This window comes from Paramormyrops kingsleyae, chromosome 1 (genome assembly GCF_048594095.1).
Source record: "Paramormyrops kingsleyae isolate MSU_618 chromosome 1, PKINGS_0.4, whole genome shotgun sequence".
Taxonomy (NCBI): domain Eukaryota; kingdom Metazoa; phylum Chordata; class Actinopteri; order Osteoglossiformes; family Mormyridae; genus Paramormyrops; species Paramormyrops kingsleyae.
Window position 1 is genome coordinate 35,799,288 of NC_132797.1, and position 21,745 is coordinate 35,821,032.

General features: G+C 43.9%; 1 protein-coding gene across 4 annotated transcripts in view; it reads right to left on the bottom strand.

Annotated features, from left to right (window-relative positions):
- Positions 1–21,271, bottom strand: part of pard3bb (par-3 family cell polarity regulator beta b) — a 162,984-nt gene extending 141,713 nt beyond the window's left edge. For 3 of the 4 annotated variants that reach the window (XM_023805840.2, XM_023805841.2, XM_023805838.2), the window contains exons 1-2: positions 20,196–21,271; positions 10,473–10,574 (exon numbers count right to left, since the gene is read on the bottom strand). In XM_023805840.2, the coding sequence (XP_023661608.1) occupies positions 10,473–10,574; positions 20,196–20,312 (219 nt within the window). In that variant the 5' untranslated portion in view covers positions 20,313–21,271. The remainder of the gene's footprint in view (positions 1–10,472; positions 10,575–20,195) is intronic. The other variant, XM_023805839.2, reaches the window with a different exon arrangement.
- Positions 21,272–21,745: the final 474 nt, after the last annotated feature.

Here is a 21,745-nt window from a genome sequence, read left to right on the forward strand (position 1 = left end):
GTTACGTCAAAGACAGAAATAGGAAGTTAATACTGACGGTGCTGCCACCTGCTTTAAACATTAAAATGGCTTTTTGTTAAATAACCTGCGGTCTGAATTTGAGGCTGATGGCTGTCTGCTTAAGTAATGGTAGCGAATTTGACGGGATGACCTACTAAAGGTGCTGACAGGTGACATTAAGTACAGCTGCAACAGGTGAAGCTGAGGCAGGCGCAGCAAACCGATACAGAGTGAAGTCCAGGGGCAATACAGGCTTTACAAGCCAAAGGAAGCAGTTAACAGACCCAGCCACCCTGTTCAGGCTACCCAATGAACTACACCCCCTCAGCATGCCCCCGACCAACTATTTCATACGGCGCTAACAGGCTAATTTATATCAACAGTAATTACAGCGTCGCATCATTCAGGAGACAGACGTTTCACAGACAGCAGGGATATATCAGAGCCTAAACATGTAAGTCATAAGGGATTCCAAAGGAGCAGCTGGCCAATCGGTATCGCCATTTACATGTATAACGCTGCTAATGCTGCTGGCTTTTGGTAATTAATGGGAAAATTAAGACAGGTGGGTGGGGGAGCGGCTGCATTTTAATGAAATACCGCGTGAAATTAGATTTTAATCTTCAAATTGATGTAGATTTTTTTAAGGATGTGGATGTCTATCAATGTTAAATAAAAAAGAGAACGAGGTGTTAAGCACAGATTAGGGCTGCCATCTTTTCCCCCTCTGGTTCTTGGATTGCTATGGCATGAGCGGTTTAGTGAATGGAGGTACAAAGGTAACGTGACAGAGGCCAATGTGACTCTGAAGAGATGGCGGGTATGGGGTGTGAGCAGTGAGTGACCCAACTCAGGTTCCACCTCCAGCTCAGCTTCCACCTCCAGCTCAGCTTCCACCTCCAGCTCAGGCCATATCTTTCATCAGTTACGTTGGAAAAAGGAGTTGCGGAATTTCTGTAGTGGGAGAACTTCAGAGTTATTGTCCATGACAGAAAGGGGGTGGGGTCTAACACTAATGTTATCTACTTGAAGACATGACTGTGTGTCAGTGTGTACGTGAATATGCTCAGACTGGCATTCCTCCATTGTGGACCTGACACTTGTGTCCTGTGCTGCCTGGGATAGGCTCTCCATAACCCTGACCAAGACAAGCAGATGGAAGATGGATGGATGGATGGATGGATGGACGAACTACTTATGATGCAATGTGTGTCCAAGTTTTTATAAATTTTACACTAAATTTTAATAAAAAAAGAAATACACTCCACTGATCAGTACAACCTACTTTAATCTTCAAACTACATGTAGTAATGCACACAAAATAAAGGGGAAAAAAAAGAAGCAAAGCAAAAAGAAAAAATTAATCTTTTAATTCCTTATTTGCTTTTATACAGCTTCCAGCTATCATATAAAGTGTATATTTCAGATCACCTTTCATGTTTTTCCAGTAGGAATTATATTTGTGGTGTCTGCAGGTTTTCACCCTTCATTGTGGTCAGGCTAAATGCAGGTGCTTCCATATTAACCAGGTAGGTATCGACACAAGAAAGGACAGAATCCCCAGCCCAAAAAAAATATGCTAGAGTGTGGGATGCTATAGAGAGAGAGGGAGGAAAATCATTTCTCCTAATGAGAGGACGCTGAAGGAGAGGCTGGGCAGGCGAAGGGGAGGAGAGCGGCGGCAGGGCCACGGAGCTCTGTGTACCCTTATCACAGGCTCCTCAGAAAGCTCTCAGCGCCGTTCTGCTCTCACAGGATTACGGCATGACTCCCACCCCCAGTCAACGGGCTTCATCAGGCCCGGCTTTATCAAGGTGTGCAGGAGGGGGGGGGGGGGGATAAGGCTGAAACGAGCGACCCAATGGCACAACTCCAGCACGCAGGCATGAAGAAATCCTGCAAGTACGGCATCAGGACCATGGCATGGCGGCTTCTAAGACCAGCTGCAAGCTGCAGACACAGGGAATGCAGATCGCACAAAGGCCAACCTGCACAGATCTGTGCACGTGTCCTTATTTAAAGCACTTTCAGTGTAAGTCACAGCACTGAAAGCTGCTGCAGCCAAAAAAACAGCACGCCACGATTAACGCTGTAATATTACAATAGGACTCGGCTAACTGTACTCTGATTTCATTAATGCAGAGGTGATAGAAACGTTCCATTAAAAAGGTGATAATTACTTTTTACATTTTAATTGACCAATATGTGAAGAATGGAGAGGGAAAATAGGCAGAAAAAATGTCCCAGCTAGTGAAACGACCTATCACAACTGACAAAAATCCCATTCAGATTGCCAGTCTGCTTGTTCCTGGCAAACTGGCTTCTGGGACTTTATCCAACGGCGAGCATGCAAACGTTTCAGAATAACCAGAAGCTGTTTTATTCTTGCCAATACCAAGTTTCATATTTAAGGAACCTCATCTTGCAGTAAAGATATCAGCGTGATAATTTTAGCATTAAAAAATACATATAGTAGCATAAAATATAAACTATGTGATTTTGTGTGTATTTATAAATACAGTGGTACCTCGGTTCTCGAACTCATTAGAACTTGAATTTCTTGAAAGTCGAACAAACCAGTTTGACCTAGAACTCGATCTGAATATCAGAAGTCGAACCGTGAATGCTGACCTAATATAAATTGTACGCGCCAGGAAACGAGTCAGACTACAATGCAATTCTTACTTGAATGCCTTCTTCACAGACTGGACGAGTAACCAAATAAAGCAGCGCAACATTACAGTAACTAACAATAAACAAACCACTAACTTACGTGTACTATTAGAGCATTTATGTAATTTATTTAAACTTTATTTTACCAGGTAAATTAACTGAAAACCAGTTCTCACTGCTTTACGTGATATTCGGGAGAAATAGCTGATTACGCATCGGAACTGCCTGGGATACAAACGTCATGCGTGTAACTAAACTCTTCAGCCAATAAGGGCAAAGGTGGCGGAGGCGGTTCCAGTTTGTGCAGCTGGGTGAGAGGTCGCAATGCATCTAACCATAATGCATTGCGTCAGAATCAGAATGCGTTTCTTTCAGCCAGCGCTGTAAGCAAGTCGAACGCACCCAATGACCGGACTGGGGAAACAAACCGAAACGCGGACTCAATACAGAGGACTAATGACAACAACCAGAAACAGCTGATCACATGGGGATCCCACATGAGGTTAACGAGGGGGCGTGGCACACGGAAGGAGCGGACGATGGGGGCAGGACAGGGGTAATGTTGGGATAAGTTCTTCATCGTTTTGGAAGCCATTAAGAAAAAAATGCTCTTCTTGTTTTATCCTGTTCATTTTGTGTTTAAATGCTAAAAAAAAAACATTTAGGTGTAATTTTGGGGGGGGGGGGGAACCAATTAATTGGTTCCCGCCCCCCCAAAAGTTCGATCAGAACTCGAACTTTTTAGGATTCGATCTGGAGTCCGAAACGGATTAAGTTTGAGAACCGAGGTACCACTGTGTGTTTACATATATACATATATACACATATATATACATATACACACATATACACACATATACACACACATATATATACACACACACACACACACACACATATATTTACAGAAGCTCCTCTACTTATGAACTTTCAGACATACGAACGAAGAGCACTGTAAGTCCAAATTGTGTTCCTTTGGTTCCCGTTTCCTGTCTGCAACATTGTTTTTTTCTGCACGCCAATCCCGCCTAGTACGACTTCAGGCCGCTACTCCCGCCGCGCAGCAGTGTAGCGTGCGTACTCCCAGCATCCCAGTTCTTTGTACTTGCGTATACCCTTAAAATAATGGTGAATAACGACTCACGAACATTTCAAGTTACAAACGGCCGTTCGGAACGCAACTCATTCGTAAGCATAGTGTCTGTACATACATACATATATACATGCAAATATATTATATATATACACACACACACATACATATATAAAATATTGTGTGAAGAAGGGAGATTGTGCAAAATAATATAAAAAAGACAAATTTGAGGAACAAGCAGCTCCTGACTCACTATCCTCCACGCAAGCACAGGAAAGGTCTGCTTCAGAAGTGCCAGCACGATACCAGACGCCACCATTACAGGCCTGCGTGCAGATCTACAAAGTCTATGGCACACAGTGACCAGTAACCGGTGTGACACGCGACGAATGCTACAAGCCATGGTGGCTCGCCGCAACGCCAGCGATACACAGCTCACACGCTCTGCAGGCATTCGAGCTAATGCTGTACAGCATGCCGCCTGCTGTCCCCCTGAAACACAAAGCCTACAAAGTGACAAAAGTGGGAGCTTTTCACGAGGGCCGTGCGGGGACATGTTGGCCACACGGCGGGGTGCCCGCCTCCCGCGCCTCCACGTCTGGGCCAGGCAGCGGGGCTGTGGACGCCAGTGCTACAGCCCCCCACAGAATGTGCCCCGGCTGGAGCCAAGCACGCACTGACGGGGGGGGGGCAGAGCACAGAGAGAGACAGACAGACAGATGGGGAGGGGGGGGGGAGTTGTCGCACACAGGGACCTGAGCTGTCATCAGCCAGAAAATTACTCACTGATGGATGGTGTTTTAGATCTGTGTTTCTCAACCCAGTCCTCAGGGACCCCAAACAGCTCACATTTTTGCTCCCTCCCAGCTCTGGAGCAAAAACAAGGACCGCCTGGGGGTCCCCGGGGCCCAGGTTGAAAAACACTGTTTTAGATAACTAGGTGTTGCAGGATAACTGCCATGATTTTAATGCCTCTAACAATTATTTTCTCACTCTAACAAACTCCTTATCGAGAGCGGCCCATTAACGCACATTGGTGCACAGGACCCGTGTCACACAAGAGTTATGGAATATCATATGGTGTACTGAGGGGAAACAGGAAGACTGAACACAGGTCAGCAGACATGAATTCAAAACACCATTTAATGTTAATCTACATGTCAATATATACGCAGGTGAGGCTCGCTGCAAATGTCCACATTTAAGGCTACCATTCGAAATCCTCCAAATATATGCTGGTGCGAGCAGCTAGCAGCAGCGCCTGTTCAGAGAGCCTGTGGGGGGCAGGTAAGTGTTTAATTGACTGAACCAGATGCCCAATCTTGCAGGCTCTCGGCTTGGCACTGGCTCCTGCAGGGCAGGGTCTGGGGGTGAGAGATTTTGCTGATTATGGCATTACACTTATGCCTCCTCTCCACTGAATATTCATCAGTCGGCTCTAAGGTGAGCCAATCACACGGGTCCCCCGCTGAGGGTTAATGGGGATTGCACAGGGAAGCAGTGTAATCCAATCATAGCACTCGAGTCGCGGGCATCTCCGGCCTGTACAAAGCAGCAGCGGAGAAACAGCAGAGCCTGACTGCGGGACCCGCAATAAATGGCTTTTAACTGGCAGGGACAAACCTATAATCAACAGCTAGAAAATGAAACCGTGGAGGAGGATCATTTCGGTTATTAAAAACAAAGGAAAAAATGCAGCACAAATAAGTTTAAATTTGCTGGGTGTTTTGATGGGGTGAGAGGGTTAAAATTGTTTTGTTTCCAGGGAATGATAGTCCCCTTAGAGGACACGCTTCCACCATGCCAAAGATCATAGCCCTTTTAGCACGCAGATTAATCCTACTGAGCTGGAAACAGGCACAGCCTCACACTTAGGGTTCGTTGATCAAAGACTGTTATGCAGTACCTCAAACTGGAAAAAGTATGGTTCACTTTACAAGGTTTCATTGAGAAATTCCACAGGGCTTGGCAACCCTTCATTGCAATGGGTAGGCATCCTATTAATTCTTAATTCATTACTTCCTTATCTGGATTATGTCTAATGTATAACATCAATAATTACCATCCAAATCAGCTTTGTGCTATTGTTGATACTTGCATTGTATACTGATTTTGTACTTTGTGTCTTATATGCATACATGAAAATTCTGTATTTTGTAATATTTTACACAACTTGTATCCTGTATACACTATTTGTTAACTAAAATACGAATAAATAGATTTTTTTTTAACATCATGTTTTTGAAGCGAAGGCACCAGGCACATCAGTCCAGTGATGTGAGTCTCCATCCTCAAACCTCCAACGCGGCAGGGAGGGGGCAGGGAGGGGGCAGGGAGGGAGCAGGGAGGGGGCAGGGAGGGGGCAGGGAGGGGGCAGGGAGGGGGCAGGGAGGGAGCAGGGAGGGGGCAGGTACGCCCACAGGCAGCTGCGACATACACGAGTCCTGGGGCAATGTGCGGCGCTAATGTAGGACCTGCCTTACAACTGTACTGGCCTCCTAACATTCTGGCTGTTGCATTCAACATAGCAACCTAGGTTTTCAGTGCTGTGATTTAGCAAGATTCAATTCTGCATGGGTTCTAAAAGCCCTCCTTGAGCTGACAGCCCCAATGCAGGATAAATTCTGAATATCCAGACAACAGTTACGATGCTAATTATTACTGTAAGAATACTGCAACTTCTTATCCTATTCAGGTGGTTACGGGCACAAGGCAGGGAACAACCCAGGATGGAGCGCCAAGCCATCGCACTCACATGCCATTCACTCACACGCACACCTATGGGCAATCTGGCAAGTCCAATTAGCCATAGCATGTTTTTGAGCTGTGGGGGGGGAAACCAGAGTACCTGGAGGAAACCCCTCGACGACACGGTGAGAACATATGGAGACATGGCGGAGACTCAAACCCGGGTCCCAGCACCCCTGTGCCGCCCTCACTCAAACACGCAAGATTTGTGTTTTATTTTTTTTTAATACATCTATCACATTTCTCTACAGGGTTATTATTACATTTAATGTTATCACTAAATGGTTAATAGTTAATAATGAAGATTCTTTGAGCATAGGCTAAGCAGCCAATTACACAAGCCCTTCTCATACTTGCCACACTAAGCAGGCCTGGTATCATCTGGGTTCTGCGCTGCCGCCTTCCTCGTTCAGACATACATCACAGAACTGAGAAGCATTCTGTGGCGGCTAAATACATAAATCGGTTTCAAGGCTCTAGTTCTTACAATAACCTGCACAGAAGTCATTTAACAAACTAATAAGAAAGCAGCACAACCTAACAGGAAAAGCGGGACAATGTTGATCTTCCAAAGACTGCAACCAACAGGAAATCAGTACTTTCCTAAATGGAAATTACATAAATTATGACTTTGTACCAGAATCCATTCAAACCCAACAAGGCAGATTGTGATTTCACTTAATATCTGCCTGCGACCATTCGATAAGCAGTCCCTGTGTTTTCGGATAATCTTTCAGAGGGATAGCTTATTAGGAAAAGCAATCATTGGGATTGCAAGCACTTCATTCCTATTACATGCAAAGATGACATCATGTGTTTTAGCCATTTATTTACCTTTATATACAAATCATTTATATATTTTTTAAACAATTAACACCTGTTAGGAACAAAGATTGATATGTCAATTTACAGTTTATCAAATGAAATAAGAAGCCTGAAGATGACATGCGGGCATTCCTCATAAAATATAATGCAATATAATATATATTCTATTACAGCCACATCCACAAAACATCAAAATACTGAAAAGATGGAATATTGATGGGCCATAGTCTATCAGGGACCCACAACTCGACTAATAAAACATCTCATGCTGAGACTCCCAGGAGAGGCCACAAGACACCGTGAGCGCAGACGAAGTTTGGCTCCTGACAAGCCTGGACAGCAGCAGGAAACAGAGTGCTTTCTCCCGGCCACGGGGCCACGGGACCCCGGCCCGCCGCGTGTGACGCCAGTGACTGGGAGGCGCGCAGGAGCGGAGCCGCCAGCCGAGCGGCGTGATTGATTCTGGGCTCCGCAGGGCGTCTGGACCACGCCGCACCGTGATGAATGACTGCAGGTTTTAATTAACCTTCTGCACACACATCAATATCATTTCATGCGAACAACAATGTTTTCTCTTTTTCCCATTATGTGGTAACCTTTAAGGGAATACAAATCCGGGGCTGTTTCCTAAATATCGTTTAAAGAAAAGAAAAAAAACTCCAAACACTGTAAGCTGAAGTATTACAGAAAGATGTAGAGAAAGTGGCATTTCTTTGGATTGGTATTCTTTCTTTATTGGACAGGATATGGATATGAAAATAAGCTTCAGTTCCACAATCTAACTCAAGGGGGCAGTAGAGGGTTAAAGCATTTTATTTCAGTTAAATCATAATTATTTTCCCAAAGAACACACAAGTTTTGCATTTCTCAGAAGTTATTGCCTTCATATTAATATATAAATAATATACATTAAGAACTTTTCACCTTCCGAAATAATCATAATTTTGTTTGTTTTGAAATCATGTTAGAAAATGAATATTCCAGGATCATTCCAAGCATGCTGACTAAGTATCTGGTGAACCATCACATTCGTGCTTCCAGATTTATAAATATGTATCGCATGCATTCCATTAGCACATCTTAAGAATATATTATCTGAGGGCAGCATGCAAGCAGTCTCTCAGAAAGTGGGGCAGGTCTTTTTCAAAAATCGCATGTGTTTACACACATTAGTGAGGCCCAGTAGCTGGATCAGGAAACCTAAGAGATGGGTACACATGCAGGCAGACCCCAAGACACATACAAACACAGACAGGTCCTTGTAAACAGCGACACAGAGGAAGGAGCTGGAGAATTCTATGCTTCCCTTGTTACACTTTCCCACACATAAGACTGCAGCAGGGGTGGCATGGTGGTCATAAGGTAGCAGGTCACTGCAGCAGGTCACTGCAGCAGGTCACTGCAGCAGGTCACTGCAGCAGGTCACTGCAGCAGGTCACTGCAGCAGGTAGATTCGCCAGGCAGGGAAGCAGCTTTCATGGCATAGACCACCAAGGAGCCCTGCGACAGGGGAACACGCTACAGCACAGCCTGGGCAGGTCTCTGAATGCGGCCACAGCCTCACTTTAGTGACAATACCATGTGTGCTGATGGGAAGAGCGGCTACAGCAATCCGAGGAGGAAAGCAGGGACTGGGAATAACTGGCATCTCCATCAGTGATGGCCTCCACAGGTCACTGGACTTCAGCGCTGACTCAAGCCACATGGACACTTCTTACTCAGACATTATGCAGCAAAGGCCAACGACCTCAGGCTGAGCAGATTGAGATGGCCAGCTATGCAACGTTATATTTTAAAAAGCTAATCTGCTAGATTGCAAAGCCAAGTCATTCTTCCTTTGGCTCATTTTAATTAAAGCCTGCGGCTTATATTCACTCAAGATCCACAATTCCCTGCACACGTAATTGTATTTAGTTCCATTTATTACTTATCGTGACTCGCCTTGGAAAGGATAGGCGTATGTGTGCAAACCTCACGCAGCATGCAGACAGTCTCTGGTGCAAAGAAACAGGCCCTGTTAGGCCACAGTGGCCATTTGTGAACAACAGGGCAGAAGCAGAAAAACAGAAGTGGTAGCTGCTATTTGGAATGCTAGAGAAAGGTCCCCCCCCACCCCGGCCCAAAAGCATCCCAAAGCTGAACACAGACCAGTGGTGGAGATACAGATAGCCTGACCTTTCAGCTCAGACTATATTATATCATTATGATGTGTTTTTTTCCCCCGCATAAAACTAATATTCTGTCTTTTGTCCTATTTTATGGAATGACTAATAATCGCTGAAATATGAGGCCTTTAATTCACTCCAATTAAACTCTCATTTTGTGGGACAGCTTGTACAAAAATCTGCCATATCGAGTGAACGACAATAACTAAAAGGAAATAGCTCAGGTTTTTATAGGCACGCATTAATAAAAGGCACTAATGACATTTGCATGTGTAGGAAGGGCATATTTGGTATATCATAACTGGGGCCCCTTCCCTATGATCTAAACGGCTTAGCCGGGCACGCCTGTAAACATTATGCGTGCAGGCCCTGTCATGCTCAGCGTGTCCCCACACCCCCCATTAGCGAGTGTCAGCACGGTAATTTTCCTCTCCGTTCACCTGGCTTCACCTTGGCGGCACAAACCCATTTCCCCATGAACTCCAGCACCGAGCAGCTTGCGGGACACCCCGCGTTTTAGTACGTGCTCAGGCCTCAACGAGGGGGACGTCTCTCACACCTACACAAACGGCGCCCTCTTCGGGCATCACTTTTACAGTGAGTCTGCCGCTGCCTAGCGCAGTATTAACGTAACGTCCAAGGCGATTCAATTATGAGGAAAATGCCCTAAGTTAAAAACAGCCCTAAAGTTCAGCAATACCTACAGTACATGAACACACACACAGACAGCCGAATAGATAGGACCCTGCAACCCAATCACCTCCTTACATTGTCCCAAGTCCTAACTTGTACACTAGACTGCCTCTTCCCAATGACAACCACAAAGAAAACAGTCCACCCTGAACAGAATCACAGATGAATACCATTCAGCATGACCATCGCCACATGGGGATGAGACAGCAGAGATCTCAGTGTGGAATGGAGATCTTCCTGCAGACTGGGAGCTGGGACAAGGCAGAGAGGCCTACCTTGTCCTTGTCTTCAACAAGGTCAGTGAGCACGTCATCATGGTCCAAGATGCCCCCATCACAGTACTCCAAGTGGTGGGTTCGAACCACAAAGTCCCCATCCTGCATTGTAGAAAAGAGAAATTACACATCCTCTTTTACTCGCAGTACATTCATCACAATACCAATGTTCCTCAAAAAAGAAAATGCGTGACGAAAGTATTGTAACACTCTGCGTTTAATGGCCTAGAGAGCATGATGAACAGGAAAAAAGGGGAGGTTTCCTTTGCTAATTTAGCAAAATTTCAGACCATCTGTACAATTAACCAGCAAAGTGAGCATTAATTACACTAGTTCATGTTTCACATATATTATACGGCTATATAAAGGTTCTAGCAAATGAAATGGTTACCAGAGAAAGACCTATCAAGTTCATAAGCATAAGATGTAGAAGAATATGTGTTTTTTGTAAAGGAGCCATTTTAAAATGTCATGAAGCCGTTGACCTACTGTCTGTAAAATGATAGACACATAGTGGTTAACAACTTCATAACGCCATTGGGACATTACGCAAACAGATTACAGAACGCACTTCAGATGCATAAAACGAGCTTCCCCACCAGTACGTTTAACAAACACATTACTCAAGCAGAGCCTCAGCTCACGCTGCTGGAGTTATCCCCCTTAAACACCGTTAGTCCGTGTTGATGCTTGAACAATCAATACAGGCAGCAAGCCAAATGTGATTGCAGCCATAGCTCAAAACGAATCCAGCCAAATCTCATACCATCACACTGTATGAGGACTCAGAAGTGAATTACTGATTTCTCCTGCTTAAGGGAACTATGCAAAATCATTCCTGTCTCCAAACCAGACTGCTCATCTAGTAGAGTTATGGTCAGCTGGTACTCTCCAGAGAAACACGGGGTAAGAATGGACAGAATGGGATGGGAATAAAATGCCGGTTCATTGCAGGACCCGCCCACAAACACTCACACACACACACACAAGCTCTGGGCAATTCTCCAAGCACTCTGGCTTCCTCCTGCTGCCAAAAAAAAAAAAAAAAAAAAAACAGAGAGCAGGACTAACCCAAAGTGATCAGGGGAAACCCAAGCCTGCGAGATGACAAAGTTCACAGTTCTCGCTCAGAGAGCTGGATGTGACCTCGACAGGCCACACAGTCACTGAGCTACCCTAACCTATTACCAAAACCATGCATAAAACAGGGTGATAAAAATAGGTCAGAACAGAGGCATGTGCTCAGATTCCCAGTTCATGTCTGTCATGGCAAGGCACCGCCCATGAGAAGCCCACAAGGAGCACAGCGATCAACAGGGAGAAAACAGGAACCCCATCCAACTGCCCTAAATTCCCCTTTGTGTCGGCAAGAACAGTGCCAGTTCTAAAGGGTGATACATGCAAAACCCAATGATCCCTGCTCTCACCCACCAATCATTCATCCATCCATCGACTCAGGAATGCTTCAGTGACAGCAAATGGGAACTTATTTGGCCTGGGTTGAGAAAATGCCATTTGGTAGAGCTCTCAGGTTACAGGTGAACGTGGCAATGTTTGAATAGTTGGCAGTTAGCTCTGAGGGCAGTCTCAGAGACATTGTTTTCTGGTGGTTACTGCACTACCCTGGTTTTCAGTTTACACCCTGATTATTTCCAGGTCAATGCACAGCATACGTCACAAGCGAAGTCACATAACACGAAGGGAATGTGGTAAAACTTCAAGTCGTCTTTGTTCAGCCAATGTTGCCACTGTACACATGCTATGGAGAGCTGCTGACCTCATAATAGGCTCGAACTGTGTGAAGAAAAGAACAAGAAACAAGAATGCTGGCTAGATACAGAAGCTTACTGATAATAAGGATTCGGCAGTGGAGATGACCAGTTGTGTCTATTAATAAGTGATGGAATGATGACGAATATGAGAAAGCATACTAGCTAAACTTACACGGCGGCATTCCACAGATTGTGTTTCATTCCAGGCTCACTAAACCTGTCCGGCAACTTCAGGAATTCTGTTCCTGTAATGTTCAGTTAGGCCCACTTTCAGAAGCGAGTGCAATGTGCATGCAGGACATTACATTACGCTGGGGGAAAAGAAATTGTGTGTGTGCCTGTGTGTGTGTGTGTGTGTGTGTGCCTGCCTGCCTGTGTGCCCCCTGGGCAGGGCAGGGACTCTTGGAGGGCAGTAATGAGACACTGTCACTCTCTGGAACGTCTGAGATATCCCGATGACAATGATCAGCAGGGATCCTGCTATGCTTTTGCCTTTGTTAAGAGATGTCAGGGGTCCATTACCCAACCTAATATGTTTGCAACCTTGGCAAATATAATAACAACGATGATGGTGATGGCAGTGGTGATGGTAACTGCCAAAGGAATAATAATAACAATACTAATAATAACATTATAACGGACAGTACCGTCTATCGCAGCTGAACCCTCCCCAGCCCTCATACCATTTTGGCTGTGCAACGTGCTTTCCGTCACATAAAAATCCCATAATTTGGCTCTGAATTGAATTTAATAAAAGTAATTTTTCCCCTTCTTTCACCCCATCGGGCACTGTGTGCCCATGTGGAATGAGATACTTTTCCATTAGTTAGAGAGGGAATGAAATGAATATTTTGCGGCACGGCGCCCCTGCTTCCAAGCGGGGGGCTTAATCAGCAGCTAAATGAGATTCCCCAGCCGCCTGGCACAGGCGCACGCCTCGCTGTCTGCTCCGCCGCGGGGGCTGCAGGTTGACCCAAGGGCAATCCTGGACCATGACCATCAGGAACCACCTTATGTATAAATAAAAGGGATGACTCAACAGACTCAGATTAAGTCTGCAGTTCTGTCACAGACTCCTTCTCAAATGTTCCTGAGCTCTTTGATCATGTCCCTCCACCATCAGTGACGTTGGCCTGCCTGGGGTTTACTCAGCGGAGCCGGATCATTACTCAGCTGAACTAAACATGCCCTAAGAGCACCAGAACTCATTCATGTCCCATCGATGTACCTCGGATTCAACGCGCAAAAAACAAAACCAGGGACAAAACTGGGTTAGGGCAGCTCCAGAATCATTGGTGGTCCCTGACTGCCTCCTGAGATACAGGAAATAAGCCTCTCTAAAGGGAAAAAAATGTACCAGTCATTTGAAACACTTGCTGTGCTTGCTGCCTTGTGTTGGACAAGCAGCGGTACTGCCGATTCTACTTAGTCCAAAAATGACCATGGAGCACAAGGTTTCAGAGCCAGCGAAGCAGTACTCTGCACAAGAGCTGAACGTTCATATGGATTACAGGGAAGGAGACAGACAACGTAAGAGTTAGAAAAAATTCAGGATATAATCTGCAAAATAGCAGCAACACTTGAGGGAAATAGAGCATCTAAGGCTACGTTCACACTGCCAGCCACGTCGTTCAATTCCCATTTTTTGCTCAGATCAGATTTGTCTATCTTGACGGTTCACATTCATAACTACAAGTGACCTGTATCTGACTAATTTGAACGCATCGGTCCTCCGAAACGTCACACATGCGCACATTGATATGTTTTTACATGGGTAAAAAGCTGGTCGTAAAATTGGCACGTTGTGCGGCCATGACCCCTGCGCTGATTCGAGTCTTTTGCCTCAAACTTTGACTTCAGGTTCTTTATTTTTCTTTGGCATTGTAGCCACATTCGTTTGTGTCTGCGCTGTGCCATTTCTTTGGCAATTATTTAAATTACTAATCAATTACGATAGGTTCCTTTCAGTTTAACTTGAACAGATTCATTTCCCGAAATATCAATTAAATCCCCACCTTCTTCATCCTTCCACTGACTGTTATCGCATTCGCAGCGCTCCTCCATTTTTACCTTCCTGCGCTGCTGGTGCAGGCTGAGGTCAGCGCATGCGTAAAAGCAAAAAGCCACATGAATTCCGATCTGAGCATCACATTCAGGTCGCATGGCCGCGAATCGGATACGTATCAGATTTAGTACCACATATGAAAGTGACACAAATCTGATTTGAAAAGATCAGATTTGCGTGTCCACACAGCCCAGAAAAGATCAGATCTGTGTCACATTAAGGCAAAAAATCCAATTTGAGTCACTTCAGCATGGCAGTGTGAACGTAGCCTAAGTACCACATTGATCGTGCTGCTAAAGCAAGGTCTCTCCATGTTGCCAACTGAGATCCACATTTTTGTGGCAGAACCCTAAACCAAAGCAAACACAGAAATTAAGTTCAGTAGGCTGGACATAAACTGCCGCTGTAAGAAACCCAGTATATGGTGCAAAGAAGAGCCCAATGGAAGGGAGCTCAAGGGAGCAGGGCTCGATGGCACACGGCTTTCTATGAATCTATATCAGATCACAGTGCTTAAGGCACTAACAGCAGGGCACATGTTCATCATGAGAGAAACAAGGGCTTGAAACCCATGAGAATTGGATTAGCATGCACAGTCACTCACTGCCGGCTCAAATCAAAAGGGAATCAATAAAGTAACCAATCGAAACTGGGTGAAACCAACAAGTGAACTAAAGCCTCATTTCACCTATTACTCCTATTATAGGTTCTGACTTGTCCAGAATACTTTGCTGCAGTCATATAACAGCAGGCAACACCCAGGGACCTGTAACCTCTAAAGGTACTAGCCATCGAAACAAAGATATTTCTGATAAGATGGGGCACAAAGTCCAAGCTTCATACGGGAGGCTTACTTTGTTTGTTTTCTCGCAGGGATGTCAGGTAACCTGTAGGATCAGCACCTCTGGCTGCAACCTCCACATTCCGGCATTCGTCATTCCCTGAGCACTTAATGAAAAAACAGCAGCGAGGCTCTGGCTTGCGCTGGTCTTTCTAATTAAAGAGCTCTTCAGAGCAGCCCGACAGCTTCCTGAATGACTCCCAAGCACTTCCTGGCTTGGCCTGGCCCTGCTGTCCGCACACCATGCCGGAGGCCAGAGGCCAGAACACAAACACTAACCCCCCCGGCCCTCCTCCTGGAAATTCCCTAAAGGCCAAGTTCACAGGTGCACAAAAGCAGCCATTGAAGCAAAGGGGTGGCAATAGCAATGTCTTTTTCAGCAGAAGCTGGAAGCTCCTCGCATATTTAAAATAAAGCGCAAACATGAAGTTGCTTTTCCAGCAGGACTTACAGTGAATGCAGTCCATATTTAGAGAGCAAATCCCTTCAAATCGCAGCTTTAAGGCTCCCTTTAAATGATATCACTCCAGCAGAAAAAAATACCATGCCTCTCAGTGAGGAAAAGCGCTACAGATTACTGCAGCATTCCGTAATGAACGTGGGCCATTGCTTGCTGCACTTTAATCCTGGAACACATTAAACACATAATTACACAGCTGTAAGAAAATGCGCCATTTGCATAACAAAACCAAGAGAGGGCAAGTTAGTAAGACTTGGACAGGACCGGAAGAAAATTCCATAATTAACAGCTCTTCCCTGCACTCCATGACAGAGATAACGGGGGTATTGCATTGTCACTTGAAGGTGCGGCACACAGCACAGATTCCACAACGGCACCAATGCAGACAACTGGCAGGTTTGTGTTGTCAGCAGGCCCCACAAAGCATGATTACCCGACTAACCCGGAAAGGCCATTCATTACACTGATTAATCAGCTTCAAAACAAGCCAAAGCATTTCAGGCAAGAATTTCTAATCACATTTATGCCACCACAACATATACAGTACAGATAATAATAGCACGTTTTAGAATTGGGTTTTATTTGGGCTACTAAGACCAATGCTATTAATAATAAGGCTTTACTAATATAAAACATCTGCAAAATGATTAATTCTCCAATAAAACAGCACATGCAGTTAAGAAGAAAAGCGATAACACCTCTTTTCCTGGAAAAAAGGAGAATAACTATCCTCCTGTGGGAGATAACATGGCTAAAGGAAGGTAATCTGGCAGTGAGAATGGAAAAGCGGCAAAGGATGAATCAGGTGACTGTCATGTTCCGCACTCCCTGTATTACAGTGATGGCCATTAAAGGCCCTTTAATGTCACACACAAACGTCTGTGCCGTGAGATGCTTATACGCAAGGTTCTTTCTCCGCCCCCCTCCCCCTTCCCTGCCAAAATGAAAATAAAAGAATTTCTTGATTCTGGAGGATTTCTGTTGTCCTGTTTCTTCACTCTGCTTATCCACCAGTGTAACAGAGCTTGAGGGGGAAGCACACTCCCCTCGTCATGTAGTTCAGTTCGCCACGTTGCCGAGGATCTCCATATCTTTCAGTGTCCAAGATGAAACATGCCATTCTAACACGGGGAGGACCAACAGCTCGATACCCCAGCGTTGTAATCAGAGAGGTACAAGTGCGCATAAATCATGCGTGTGGGACCACTTGCAAATCACATTAGCAGCTCTCTACCTAACAGGCCATTTCATTTAGAACAGGAGGAGCAAATCAATGCTGGATCAGACGGTCCTCTATCCAAGCCATGTAATGGAGCACACGTCACGGGGTGGGGCAGGTGGGTGAGCGGGACGGCCCGGATAAAGCTGCATAGGGGGAAAAGGTGACATCGCCCCCATGGGGGTGAAGTCAGATGATCGATGAAGACAGTCTAAGACACGACTGAACCTGCTCTAGATCTCTTCCTCTGCCAACAAAGATGACAACCGCTAATGGAAAAGCAGACTGGAGAGTCAATTTTGTGTAAAACAATTTGTCAATAATATTTGTCTGATATAGAAATAAAAGAAAATATAGTTAAACTGGCATTGGCAGACGATACAGAACTCTTGCAGATTCCAACAGAGACAAAAAATGTCAGCAGCATTTCTATGAAAATTGGAAATAGAGGTAAAACAACAGTCTTTGTATTGTCTATATAAATGTAGTAGGGGGTCTTAGCTGCAAATTCCCACAAACTTCTGTGAACATATGTAAAAATAAAAATTGTTTGTATAGTGTCATTTATTGTCCGTGTACTAGAGTCTCAAGCTGCCAGAAACAAATTCCTCATGTGCCCCAGCACACTTGGCGAATAAAGCTGATTCTGATTCTAATGTGGAAACCTTTTATCACAAATGCTACTTTTAAGGTTAGAGACAAGCAGCTCTGGGTGAAGAAAGGGCTAAAAATCAGGCAATCATGGTGTTGAAATCATAACAGGATAAGTACTGTACTTCAACTGTTATGCAACTTTTACACATTTTAAAGCATAAACCTGTATTTGAAACCCCTTTTTTCACCCTAAGAAATACTACAGCCAGATGAGTCCACACGTCCTGAGGCAGCATGCCCCATAAATGTCAAACAATGAGTGCTCACGGTCAGAATTCAAGCCATTTCTCCTGCTACCAGGTAGTGCCAGATCCACCAGGGTTACCAGTTTCTAAAACCACAAAATCGCAGGTGTAATGATTTCAAAGAATGGTTCCCCATGAGGCACCACAAAGCAAACTCATTGTTATCCTGCAGCTGCACAGGCTGCAGAGTTGAGCAAGATGGCTGGCAGCATGAGCGGCTTCATGTCGGTCCCACAGATACAAGTCCCACCGGATTTTAGCACCGGAGGAGTGGGGGGGGGGGGGGGGGGTTCAATGTCCTCTACATCAGTGGGGAGGGGGAGTCAAAGAGAAGAGATTACAAAAACTTTGGAATATTCAGAAAATCATATTGCCTCCCCCGACCACCCCCCCAGAAATGACCCTGGACCAAAAGCATCTCCCAATTGTTTCTTACTTTAACTTTCACTGTCAAACACACATTAACAGATAAGAAACATAAGGCCAATTCACAAAAAATACTTAAAAGACAGTATGGAGGACAGAAGTTTAAAGAAAGCATGCAAGACCTACAGGTACAGTATAAAAACACAAAATTATAATGCAATAAATGGGTGAAATTATACACCTGGTAGATGGTGAAGTAAAGCACAATAAAAGAGAGGTGCCAAATCTGACAGATAAAGTTTGATATGTGGAAAAACGCACTGGGACCAATACGTTTTAATTGCCCATTGAGATGGTCCTAAACGTAAAGAGTTGTATCACTCCGACCTGGTGCTGTTTGAATAACTTTACCAATAAGATCTGAATAACTCAATGCACAAGTACAGATCTTCCTTCCTTTCAAGTCAGAGGTTCACCAGGCTAGGATGCTTTAGTTGCAACATGTCACACCTGCCCCATCTGTTACATCTCAAAGTCTAATTTTCCATAAATTAATTTTAGCGGACAAAGATTTCACAGGAGTGATTCATTTCCCAAAAGTCTTGGAATATTAAAAATTGTGATCAAATATAGATATTTTAATTTACATAAACCTACAGAAACCCAGAGGTAATTATAGTTCAGCTGAACTGGACCAGGTGTGGGATGTTGGATTGTCTAGTGGGTAAAATACTTTATTAAATCAGCTAGTCACACCCTTGACTCCCCTGTTCAAGCTTAATATTGGCAAGTCTTCTACAGATAGGTGCCAAAATAAATCTTGAGAAGTGCAACAAACTTGTGCTAACAAATAATTAAAATAAAAACATGATTTAAGTTTCACATAATTTGCTAAAAGTTGGTGCTGCCTAGCAAACATCTTTAATACCCAATAACAAATGTGATCCTTCCGTAGTCATATTTAAAGATTTATTTCATTAATATCAATTGCAAATAAACTTGGACTAATTAAAAACATTGTCCAGAGCAGAGGAAACCCTTGATTGTGCAATTATTTTCAGAGCTAATTCATTAGACACAACACATAGGCAAAACAAAGCGCTAACTAGTGCAACCTGTGATGATGTGTTCAACTAAAACAAAAAAGGCTTGTTTTTAAAAGGATTATCACATGAATTCTAGCTGAAGCCTTATCACAACTATATTTATGATGACTAATATTTTATATGGTTTAAAAAGGTTCTCACTTGAAACTTGGGGAGAAAAGTCAGGGCTAACCTCTGTAAACAGTTTTTTCCATAAGCAAAACAAGTATAGTCAAACGTATCTGTGTTTACTTCTATCATGAATACCAACTGCTTATCTGCTTTGGTCTAACTACTTATCAATTCAAATACTAAATCACACAGTTGCACTTATCAAACTCGCCAAATCCGGAAAACCACAGCATTCAAACAGGTTAAACTGTAGGCCACGATTAATTTTGATCCAAGGTGTCCCCCTGCCTTTTGCCCCATGATACCTGTGCTAGGATCCAGGCCTACCCACTGCCCTAACCAGGGCTTGACAATGGACAGACAGAAAAGTGGTGGGAATGTATGGATAATATCATAATACTTTAAAACTATTTAGGAATAGATTCAGAAGAAAGTACTGAACGATTCATCAGTTGGTTAAATGAAATTCAAATTGCAAGTTCAATTGAGAAAAAAAAAAAATCAATAAAACTTTCCGAAGGCTGAAATTAAATTCAAAACTGAAACGATGACGTCATGGTGGAAGACAGCTTATGTTCAATCATCTGAATTGATCTGTAAAAACGTAGCAACTGTGTGACGACATTTCATTGCAGTGAGTACCTTAAGCAAACTATTCTTTATAGTATACATTTAGGCAATTTGCAGTTCCCATGAAACCTAAAATAAAGAAAAAAAAACTAACAACGTTCAAAATTTATTAAACAGGACACCCGGATCAAAAGGTCAGGTGCATAAATAACTCGGACATACATTTTTCGCTGATAAACTATGAGAACGAAGTGTGTTTATATATACATTACATACAGTATATTTGTGTGAGGTGGGCGAGGAGGTATCTCTACCTGTTCCACGATCTTCTTGTACCTCTGGGTAGCCTGCTGTATGAGGTCCCCCACTGTCCAGCCATCTCTGCACGGAACAACCACGCCGGTCCTCCCGAAAGTCACGGTCACTTTCATCTTGTTATTTTCATTCAGACCGTTTCAGGAACCAGCGGTCAGCGGTCGAGGCCGACAGCAAAGCCGCTGCGCAGCTCCGGCTTCAGCCGCACTGTGTGTCGGAAGCTGGAGCAACAGGTGTCATCAGGAAAACGGAAAATAATAAATAAAAAAAACAGCAGCGGTATAGGTCAAATTGCTGGCCAGCTAAGAAGTTTTTTTTCCTTGTGCCAGAAGTATTTAATTAAGACTGACTTTAACGGTCGGCGCAAATAAGTGAGCGTTGTGTTATTAAGTATATAAAACACCAAAACCGGAAGCTGATATTAGCTAGTTGTAGGTAGCCCGCCAGTGAGACTTCAGTCCATGTAAAGCATCCCAACATTAAAGCCATTAAAGTCCTTAAGTTCTCACAAGGTGTATTTTACACTCGAGCCTCCCCATCTCTGCTTATCCCCTGTATTCGGGTACGAAGCTTAAAAAGCTTTTATCGGTACCTTTTAGGCTGGCTAACTAACTAACTAACCAACCAACCAACCAACAGTGCCCTCGGGAACATCACGGCACAGCGAAGGTGGCTAGCCGGCTAACATTAGCTAAAGCGCCGTGCTCCGTACCTACGCTGCTCTGATTTCTGCCACCTGGATGATGATTGAGAACTAGAAAAACTAGTTGTTTTCAATTATCACTGGATATTTCGAAATCCTGTTCTCCGTGTTGTTAAACACCGACACCTAGAAACACCATGGATAACTTCAGCATCGCTCTCCAATTCCCGATTTTTTTGTCCCGTATGTGGTCTCTTCTGAAGTTCTACTTCCTTTCTCTTGTTTTCTTTCCCGTCGCTCGGGTCCAGGCAATATCCGTTCATAATTACAGCAAGAACAACATTTTCTGTTTTCTATGTGTTATCCTTGTAACCGCAAGAAGCCATAAGTCCGAAACTCCTAGATGGCTGCACACAAACCAAACAAACTTGAGGCACTCGCAGCAAGTTTGTTAAAGGGCTAGTACGCTAATTCCACATTAAAGGGCAGAGTGAATTTTCAAACCTATACAACGCCAAACTTTCTCTAATTAATAAACATTCAAGTGTGCTTTAAAGCAGCCGAAACTCAGGGCTCATTTGCTATGATAATGTTTTTTATTGATTTATTTTGTATATCCAAAGCAACATGGAAATAATTTCAAAGTATAGGTGGGGTAATCATTTTGTTTTGTTTTGTTTTGTTTTGAGGGAAATAATGATCAACTAAATTGATGTTTGAATAACCCTGTTTATATGGTCATATGTATTGTTTTTTTAAGAAAAAAATCTGCGAAATTAGGGAATCATGAATATGATCCGTATGTCAGTCTAAAGAAGAAAAAAAAAGATTGGGTTTAGAGTTTCTATCTTACAATAACCAGAAGGATAGTGTGTAGGCATGTCCAGCATGTTGATTTTTCTGATA